Genomic DNA, 10,877 nt, shown 5'->3' with positions numbered 1-10,877 from the left:
GTTTTACTAAACAGGTTTTGGCTAACTCATGCCCTTAAGGCATAAGATAAGTTTTATTTAATGGATAAATTGCTCAAAAAGGTAACATAAAAGTCAATATTTTTCAATAAATGGTATATCATTTTTTTCTTTGCCCAAAAGGGTGTTTGATTTGAATTTAGTACGTAAAAGTATTATAATATGAAAAAAATACTAATAAAGGTAATATTCGTCCACATGTGCTTCCACATAGACGCCACCTCATCGAATCTGATGAGGCGGCACCACGTCATCATCTTCTCCGATGAAGTGGTTACCGAAAAATCAGAATTTTGGCTCTGTCGTCGGAAAAATTTTTGGCTGAAAAATCGATGACGTGGCGCCAGTGTGTTCGATGACGTGGCGCCACCTCATCATATTCGATGAGGTGGCATCTATATGGAAACACATATGGACGGATATTACCTTTATTGGTTAACCGTGACTGTGACGTCAGAGGCAAACAGTGTACTTTTTGGTGATGTGACAAGGTTAGTATTTGACTTTCATTAACCTAAAATATCAAGTTTTTGTGTCAAGTATTGATGAGGTGATGTCGTAAAATCTGATTGGAAATGAGTGAAAAAAAAAATATATTAATTACAAAAATATATTAAAATTAAATTGAAAAAATCATTCATTGGTGATGACGATGAAGTTCACCATCAACCATTCGTCACTTGACTGACGGACGCCTCGATCTAACGCCGGGTTAATCGGCGTCAGATCCGTCACTCAATTTCAGGTTAGTTGACGGGAGCTTGGAAACGCTGCGTTGCAGCTCGTCTAAAACACAAGTTAGATAATCTCAACGTATTTTAAGATTATTATCTTCTTCTTTTCTTCTTCTTTTTTAAATTTAATACAGACATTAATCGTTGTGTTGCCGTCATCTAAACCGTAAACGTGTGGCATACACGTACATCACGTATATTTTCAAACGTTTGAGGTGATTTTAGGATTGCTTCCTCTCAATTTCGGTCCTCGCGGACAACTCGCAGTTTGAAATATTGCAAGCTGTAATTATTAATTATTAATATAGTAATTAATAATTGAGAAATCATTTTCATGGTCCACTCTTCAAAATGAACATGGACTTTGAACTCTAAACATAATGATGACGTGGGATTTTGTTTTATTTCTAGATATAGTCAACAACGAGCAAAAAGATTACCATAAATCATTTTGATTTTAACAAATATTCGGGTTGGGCCGCTTCGCTGGACCTAAAATCGCTAGCCTGGAAGGAAAAAAAAAAATGCCCCCTGCAAGAGTCGAACCTACACCCATCTGGAAACAATAAAGACCACCCAGCCACTTATATGTTTTTGTTATTATTTTACAGTGTTTAATATATATCCCTTAAAATTAGAGGGTTGGACAAAATTAAAAAAGTAATCAAAAGAGGTGAAATTTAACATAATGTAAATACCGAGGGGTAAGGTGACAAAATTGGGAAAAAGTTTCAAATAAATAGTTCTTTTTTTTTTTTATCTTTTTGTGATTTCCAATTGAATATATGTATAATATAGTAATCTATAATTATAATACACATATCAATCACGAAACTATATATTTTTCATTAAATTATCTTCTAAAAAATTTTTTTATAATATATCATTTAACCATTTAACAAGGTGATTCTCACACACCACTTTTTAATCTATCTACACTTTTTGTCTTATAAATTTACAGTTATACCCTTAGAGAGTTGAACTTATAGTATTATTCTAAGTATAATTAAGAGTATAATAGTAAATTAGATGTAAATGAATCAAAAAGTGTTGTTTGAAGATCACCTCCCATCTACTATATATAATCTCATCTGAATCTCATATCTCATATCTCATCTCATATATATTATATGAAAAGTAATTAATAAAAATAAAAATTACTAGAAAAGTTTAAGTAGCTGAAATATATTTAACCATAAACTAAGTTCAAAGATGTCTTTGAGAATATGCAAGATAGGCAACCGTGTAGGGCCCAAAAATTTAGTAGGCCCAAAATTTTGAATATGCAAATATTTTTCTTAATATATTTAATTATCAAATAAAAAATTGTCAATTAAAGTTAAAATACATTGTTTTAAATAGTTAAATACAATCTAAGTAAATAAATAGTCGTAGATAAATTGGAGTATTATCTTGTAAGAGTCGTAAAATAATTTCTATTTTTATTTTCATCTAAGGCCTTTAAATTATTGAGACGACCCTGACTAAGTTTGAGTATACAACTAAAAAAAACAAAAAAAACAAAACTGAGGATGATTTACGCAAGTTGTCTTCTTTTAGTTAAATATAAATAAACATATATATACAAGTTGTACGCTTGTACTTCGATTTGATGACGGTGTCAAACTAAATTATGCTCTAAAGACGAGGACCACGAATAATTACAAACAGGGGAATATATTGCACAATTCTAAAACTAAGAGGGTCTAAACGTAACTTATCAGGATCGCAGTTCCTAGATGTTTCCCTTGCAAGTTTGAAACTTACACCTCCTTAAACTTCTCATGGTAGTCAATTAATACCCCGCGTGAACTACGTTGGTGACCCAAACATTACTATAAATATGATTATTTGATGCCATGTTTACTCAATAAACTTTTCTTTTACAAAAAAACATATACACATACAATTAGTTTACCTGTGCTTTTTCTGATCATATACATTTTATATTTTTGATGGACAAAGAACAACAATACAAACGCGTGTTCGGGCATATGGATATAAACGGAGATGGTAAGTTATCGCCACCGGAGCTCCAAATTTGCTTCGAAAAAATAGGTGTCGAGTTGTCATTGGATGAGGCCGAGATGGCGGCTGCATTGTTGGATTCAAACGGGGACGGTTTATTGAGTATGGAGGATTTGGTTAAAGTGGTGGAGAGCGCGAATGAAGATGAAAAAGTTAACGATTTGAAGATGGCGTTTAAGATGTATGAAGAAATGGGAGGGAGCGGATGCATAACGCCGAAAAGTTTGAGGAGGACACTTAGTAAATTGGGAGAATCAAGATCAGTTGATGATTGTAAGATGATGATAGCTAAGTTTGATGTTAATGGTGATGGTGTTCTTAATTTCGACGAATTTAGGGAAATGATGATGGCGTGATTTTGGTGATTGTGTATAAGATTCATTCTTTTTTTTTTTTTTTTTTTTTTTTTTTGGTGTAGCATTCTTTTGAGCTCGAGAATTACTTGTTTATACGATTTGATGTAGACTATTAATTTGATTTGTTTCATATTCATTTATTTTTATGTAAATATTATTGGAATATAATGAATTTATCGATTTCATTGTATTGTTTTTGGTAATGCTTGCAAATCTTGCTATATATTTGTTGAGGATGCTTATGAATACTGTACGAAGGTATCATAACTAGAAAAATACATAAATAGATGGTTAAATCCTTAATGGTTTAGATTTAAAGTTAACTCTTACTATTTCACATAAATAATACTTCCGTTATATAAACTCTTAACTTTTGAAAGCATATGATGCTCCTGAAATCAAAAAAGTGGATATAAAGAGCGATTCATCTAAATGGTAAGGGTAACTAACTAAATATAACGTAACATTTATGCAACTAGCAAATTAAATAATACAAACGATATATAACTAAAATTCTCTAATTTACATTCTTGAAGTCAACCGGTTGTGTCACAAGAGGTCTCCAAGAGCTTTCTCGAACGATCGGTTGATCGTCCTTTTCCACCATCAATTCCGATAACTTAAGCACAAGTTCTCCGGCACTTGGTCTCATCAATGGATTGTCATCCACACACTTTCTTGCTAGTTTCGCAAACACCGTCACCTTTTCAAGCGAATAATTCTCACCCAATGCAGGATCCATCCATTCCCTCATATCCTTTGGATTACCCGAATCAAGTATAGCCTTAATTTTTTCTGATAAACGAGACCCATCGTCAATAGTATCCATTTTAACCCACTTAATTGGCGGTTTTCCCGATAATATTTCAAGTAACACAACCCCAAAAGCGTAAATATCTATATTAGGAGAACTGACGCCTGAATTTGAATATTCAGGCGCCATATACCCTTTATCCCAAGTAGTGGGAAAACATGAATACAAATATCCCGAAGAAGGGATTTCTTCGGGATCATTTTCATCACTCACACACTCATCCATGCCAAAGTTACCAACTTTGGCATGAAATTCTTCGTCTAAGAAAATATTTCGGCTCTTGATATTTCGATGAATGTAACTTGGATTTACTATTTGATGCATGTATTGTAAGGCATTTGCTACATCTAAACAAATTTTTAGCCTTTGGTTCCATGTCAAGAAACAAGAACACGAGGCAATAAAATGGCTTTTCATTGCTAATCCCCCATGAATCCAGTCTTTTAAAGATCCATTTTTCGCATACTCGAATACCAAAAATTCATCACGAATTGGTGTCATTGTATCGGGACTATCTAAACCCCGACAAAACCCCAATAGTCTAATTATATTGGGGTGAAAACGGGCCGGTCCATTGAAGAGCTCAAACTTGATCTTGGAAATGGTATCGTGATCTGTGCACTTGATCGCCACATTTTTACCTTTGAGGCGACCATGGTACACTGATCCTTCAATAAGGTTGGTGGAGGAGAATTCAGCAGTTGCTACGCTGAGCTCCTCCACCAAGTAACTCTCCACCACCATCAGTTTACGTGGGGTAGTGGGGAGTAAATGATCATCTAAAGATTCCATTTGTGAAGATGATTCGAACGAAACTTTCTTCTCGCTTGCAGTTCTCACACTTAAATTTAACTTTTGGAACTCCAAATCGACATTTTTGTTGCATGATGAAATGTGTTGGTTCATCCTCTTTTTTCTCTTTGAACATATGATAAAATAAACCACCAATGTGGCAATCGCAATGCATATAGCGAAAGCAACCACGCTTAAAGCGATATAAACACGAACTTCTTTCATTTTTTCTTTCGAAGACTTCATTGTAGTCTTCATTAAATTACCAGTGATTCGAAATACAACCGATTTATATTAAAGTTTGGAACTTTGGATCTGCTTAGAGATGAGTAGGTTTAAGGACAAGGTTTTAAGGTTTACATTTGCAATGTTGCTAGTATATTTGTTGTGTTGTTATATAGTGTAGCAGATTCCAATCCCAAGATTTAAAAAAGGCCAGGTGTCCTTTTCTAATGATTTCTTAAAGATTAAAAAATGACAAAGGGGAAATCAAGTAGTATTAGTGAAACAAGCAATTTGATAAAGAGTCATCAACAGTCACAAGTCCACATGCATAGCATATTTCGGTTGATATGGTTGATGAGTGGAATCCAGATAAAAAGTTTGATTTTGGGATCAAGTTAGAGGTTCATTTCAAGTGATTATATATTTTAAACGAAGAAGTTTATTTTGGGATCAAGTTAGAGGATCATTTCAAGTGATTATAGTATTTTTAATTAGATGTACGTGATTTAACAGGGTTATTCTGTAACCGTTTTCGAAAACTAACTAGTAATATACGAGTATGAAATTTAAAGTTAAATGTTAACAATCAAGTTTATTAACCCACTTAAACCAATGGGAAAATATAATTATTACTGTATGTTCAACTGTTTAAATTCGTGAATGAACAAACATCCGAGGGTGCAGGGGAATGAATATACACGTGACAACACATGCTGCACATTGATTTGGCTTAAAGCTAACAGATCCCAAAAACAAGTACAATGTGAGAATTATAAACAAAGATAGATTAGCAACAAGTAAGACTAGGAATAAAGTTGTAAAGTTTTGGGGGCAGTACCGAAGATACTCTACTATTTCCAAAATAAATTTGATGGTACTGTTTTCTATGAGGTTTAATGCACCTGTATGAGCTATTTCCGTTCCAATTTTTATATCATTTTTCTAATGACGACTTTAAAAATTGTCGTTAACATAAAAAAAAAGATTTTTATACTTCAAAACTGCCATTAAAAAGTGAATAGCAACCGCTACGTACAACATATTATACATATCCATGCACCGTGTCATTAAAGAAAAATCCCTTTATTAACTAGATCTTACATCAACTTTACTTATTGAACCAAAAAAATGTTACATCAACGTATTTATACCAACTTAATTATCTAGCAAGAAAACTGCTAGCAATAAGGTGAATTTAAGCACACGTAAAATAATGCTAGAGGTCATTTGATTGTTAAAACGTTTCGGACAATGACGGATCTTTGAGAGGGCATAAATGAGCTCTAGTCCCCCTAAAGTTCAAGTTATGTACTAATGTTTGGACTTTGGATATATAAATATAAGTGAGATGTTAATTGAGTGGTATTCGAATTAACGCGCATTTGGATATGGGAGCAAGTTCAACTTCTGTTGCCTCTTTTATCTGATTATCCAAACTGACTTTATGATATGATATCAGTAGAAACAATTTTCGTAATGTATAACGTTACATCTGTTGAGTTGTGGAGAATTTGAACAAGGAAACGTAAAGTAGCAGCAAGACCCTCGCCAAACGCTAGGGGTATGTCACCAGGCGTGACACGGTTGGTCAGATTTCGAGAAATTGCATCGAGCAATTGAAGAATTCAATCGGTGGAAGATGTCACCAAACACGACAGAGGCGCCGTCAAACACAATCTCTACCTAGGCCAGCAAATTAACGTTTTTTCCCTTAACTGTAATCTCCTATAAATTGTAACACTGGTCTCCCCTAACATGTATGCACGAAAATAATAGAAGAAAATCTCTAGTTTGTGCCCGTGAGATAGCCCTTTCTTAATGTTGGAGTTGTGATATAACAAATTTAAATTCTTGTGTCATTTTACTTATTTATCGTTGCTTATTTATCCGTTTGTTGTATTGTGCGTGTAATTCAATTACATGAGTCTTGAATGGATTGGTTTTTTGCTATGGAGAGAGTCGTTAGTTTGTGTTGTTCCGCTGCAAATTCCTAACAAGTGGAATCAGAGCCTCAAGGTTTGAAGATCGGGCACGACGATAGATTTAAGCAATTTTTCGATAAATTGATTAATAGAATTTCATCGGGTGAACAATCAACAATTTAGGATTTTTTTTTTTGTAACGTGTACCGAGACGAGTTGGCTTAGTTGATCGCGGTAAACTCGGTGGGTATGGTCTATGTATCCATAGTTGATCACATCAGGATTTGGTGATAATTTTTGTGGATTATGATGCAGTTGGTCGTGACAATTGTAGATGATGATCATTTTTTAAGCAAATAAACATTTTTTTATATAAATCAAATATTTACATAGAATATATACAACGAAAATTATTAGCATGGATACCAATTTAGTAGCTGCTGAACAAAAATATCAATTACAGAAGCGAGTATATGCAGCAAAAAGCCTCAACCTTGCCCCAAACCTTTAGAGAATTTGCAGTTGACTAAAATGATATAGTGCATTATAAATAGCATAGTGCAGTGGTCGTGTTAAGAAAGTATTTGAGTGAAACATGAGTAAAATTGCAACAACAACAACCTTCGAGATGTGTGAACAACTCATTAGCGAAGGGTTACGGAGTCAGAGGTCGGATCGATAGCTTTTGTTGCATGTGAGATTTTTGGGAGATCCGAGTATCGGATATGAGTTTTCATTCTTCGCGATCCAGTGTGAAGGAATGATTGAGCTATCAAATTCGAATGTTCATACGCAACTGGAGGAGAAAAATCATAGTGGGTTCATTAAGTGTTAGATTGCCTTGAAATTTTGGATTGTACGAGCAGAGAATACGTCTATATATAGTACACATTTGGAAATGATCGAACCATTGGATCTTCAAATTCGCATTTTCGAATTTGCTGCAGTTTCTGGGTAAACTTTTCGGGTTTGATGACGGGTTATCTTGAGAAACTTGGGGTGATGCGGGATGGATATTCGAGGATGGTGGTTTGTTACAGGAGCTCTGGAGGATGGTTTATATCATGTTTGGGCGGTGTGGTAATGAACGAGAGCACATTCAGTTTGAAAATTGACATTGGGAGTTATTCGGGATGTTTGACACTTGCGGGTTTTGAAAAGGGCTGAACAAAGGTTTTGATCGGATATTTCAAGATATGTGGAATATGCGGGCGAATTTGAGCTTCTCGCATTACAGATATTGGTTATCGAAAGGTGTCAGATAGAATGTGTTCGACTAGTGCTCGGGTTTTGGTAAATGAATTGTTCAACAAATGGAGCGATTTATTCTGGTATCCAAATAGAAATCTTTAGGTGATTGAGGGAACGGATAATCTTGTAAATCCCAAAACATGAGCTTTTTGGATATTGTTGAGGGTGTCGGGAACTTGGTGTAAGTTTGATAATCGATGAAACTATCAGGCAAGTGCGAGTTGAACGACTAGTGGGGTTGTGAAGATGATTTTGTTACGTGATTCTACAATTTTGCATGATTAGTGTGTTGATTCTGGGTAACATTAGGGACTCGAGTACTTATCTTTTACTCTGCTATGGCAATGAAATTTTTCAACTAACCGGGTGGTATGAACCAGATTCTTCTCGGGTATCCGCAGTTTATTTCTTTACTAGTACAGTGGGAGCGTTCTTGGGAAGGAGAAGATATATTCATGAAATTAATAGATATGAGGATGGGTCAGTGTCCCGACATGCAAGCGGAAAGTTAAAAGGTGTAGATTTCAAAGTTGTAACTGTGTTGTCAGTGGATGCCTCGATGAAAAGTCTACGGGGTCATCTGTGGGATTTTCTGATTGCTGGGAAGGAAAATCAGAGATAGACGAAAATTATGTACAGGTGATCGTTACATGTTGGTGACAGGATTGGACATGTGTAAAGCGATGAGTGAGGCAGTTTGATATCCTGTTGTTATCCTGTAATTAAAGTGTCGCACACTTTAATGGATCTTCTAGTGTAAGAAGATGATCTTCTAGTGTAAGAAAATGGTGGTGTAGAAACCGAGATGACCAAGCTAGTTACTAGAAGACTGGATTATTACTCAGCAGTTTGAGTGTCGAAAGTCTTCCTTTCTGGCATGGAAGAGTGGCGTGCCCAGATGGCTATTCAATGTTGTTCAAAAGGAGTTCTATAATCAGGTGATCTTGAGTTAATGTTGGTGTGTTTGATTAAGCAACGTTAAAGGTTGAGGCGGTTTGATTTCAAGATTTTGACAAGGTAAAGTTGAAGTGCTCTTCATCGAAAGCTGCCAACTCGACATATTTGAATTGTGTGTATCCTTAGTTTCCTTGGCGGTATAAATGGACGTATTTGATGAATAGTTGGAATTGAGATCGTTGTAGGGTTTGTTCAAAGTCCCCATTGAGTTGTGTATTTCATATTTGGGTGAGATCGTTAAAGAAAATTTTACATATTGAGTATTTCAAATGGGTAAGATTTGTTACAGACAATTTATCTTATTTTAAATTTATTTATAATATTCATATTATAATTTATCGTATATATATATATATATATATATATATATATATATATATATATATATATATATATATATATATATATATCAAAGCTCGTTTAGGCACGCGAGGTTAAACAAGCTTAGCCTCTGAAGCTTGAGCTCGTTTATTAAATGAGCCATAACATAAGCTTAAACTCGCGCTCGATCTCGTTTAGGATCGGATCGAATCGAGTGTTTAATGAGCCGAGCTCGAGTAGCTTACGAGCAGTTTGATTCATTTACAACCCCATGTGTGAATAACAATATATTTTGAGCTTTCGGTTTATATAATTGAAGTTCGATCAATGAGAATTTAGTATCTATTTCAATATTTATTGTATAGAGTTTGGTATGAAATCTCCAATATTAATATTTATAAAATATAATTTTCTTAACTTATAAACTGAAAGACGAATATGTTCAAGCAAAAGTGGTGATCAAATGGACCCTTGAAGGAGACGAGAACACTAGATAGTTCCATTCGATTATTTGTAGAAGGAACAACAAATGAAAAGTCGGAGATTCAACATAAATGAAAGCTGTAATGAAGATCCCAATGATATAAAAAGCACTATTTTCCCCGCTTTCTGCAGGTGTTCTGTGATGATCAGGTTAAAAGACCTCGGCTTGGCAATTATTAGTTCACCTGTTTATCTCACGAGGATACAGCATCTTTAGAAAGTCCTTTTAGCGAAGAAGAGATATGGGAAGCGGTCAAGGGTTGTGGTGGTTCTAAGGAACTTGTTCCGAATAGGTTCAATTTGAACTTTTATAAGAAATTTTGGAGTACTATAGAGCGTGAATTTATCGGAGTACAAAATAGTAGCCAAACTTTTAGCCAACCGACTTATAAAGGTGATTCACAAGGTCATTGGGGTGGAGCAAATCACATTTGTAAAAGGAAGATACATTCTTAATGGCGTGCTAACTTCATACGAGACCTGAAATTATTTCAAATCTAAACATCATAAAAGTATCATTTACAAGGTTGACTTCGGGAAGGCATTTGATTTCATTGCCTAAGTTGGTAATACTAAATGGAGATCATGGAAAGAATGAGATTTGGTTAAAAGTGGCGAAAGTGGATCATTGCATGCTTATCTTAGGCTCCGGTCTCGATTTTGATTGTTTTGCACTTGTGTTAGTTGGGATTTGATGTTTTCATTACCTTCTTGTTGATTCTTAATGAAATTAAGAATATTCTCCTCAATACTTATGCACCTTTCATTTTGAGTAGGAGAAGAAGTGTTAGGATTGAAGGGAGTTCTAGGTTGTTGATAGCCATGTGGAGCTCTAGAGTTGTTAGGGTAGGGAGTTTGATAGTTGCTCCTAAATTTTAGATTTCCCCCTTGGAATTGATTAATGTAAGCTACGTTCTCTAACTGCTTGTAACACCCCGTTTATCTAAACATGACGCTCGGGGCATCATTTGAAGTC

General features: G+C 34.7%; 2 protein-coding genes across 2 annotated transcripts; one reads left to right on the top strand and one right to left on the bottom strand.

Annotated features, from left to right (window-relative positions):
* Positions 1 to 2,644: 2,644 nt before the first annotated feature.
* LOC139850372 (calcium-binding protein CML38-like) lies at positions 2,645 to 3,293 on the top strand. Its single transcript, XM_071839953.1, has one exon. The coding sequence runs from the start codon at positions 2,708 to 2,710 to the stop codon at positions 3,134 to 3,136; it is 429 nt and encodes a 142-aa protein (XP_071696054.1). The 5' UTR covers positions 2,645 to 2,707; the 3' UTR covers positions 3,137 to 3,293.
* Positions 3,294 to 3,653: 360 nt separating this feature from the next.
* LOC139846997 (protein LYK2-like) lies at positions 3,654 to 4,988 on the bottom strand. Its single transcript, XM_071836593.1, has one exon. It carries the CDS (start codon positions 4,986 to 4,988, stop codon positions 3,654 to 3,656), a length of 1,335 nt encoding a protein of 444 aa, XP_071692694.1.
* Between the last annotated feature and the right edge of the window lie 5,889 nt (positions 4,989 to 10,877).

The sequence above is a fragment of the Rutidosis leptorrhynchoides genome, chromosome 5, assembly GCF_046630445.1.
Source record: "Rutidosis leptorrhynchoides isolate AG116_Rl617_1_P2 chromosome 5, CSIRO_AGI_Rlap_v1, whole genome shotgun sequence".
Classification (NCBI taxonomy): domain Eukaryota; kingdom Viridiplantae; phylum Streptophyta; class Magnoliopsida; order Asterales; family Asteraceae; genus Rutidosis; species Rutidosis leptorrhynchoides.
Note: the sequence above shows the minus strand (reverse complement) of the source record. Positions and strands in the feature narration are given on the sequence as shown.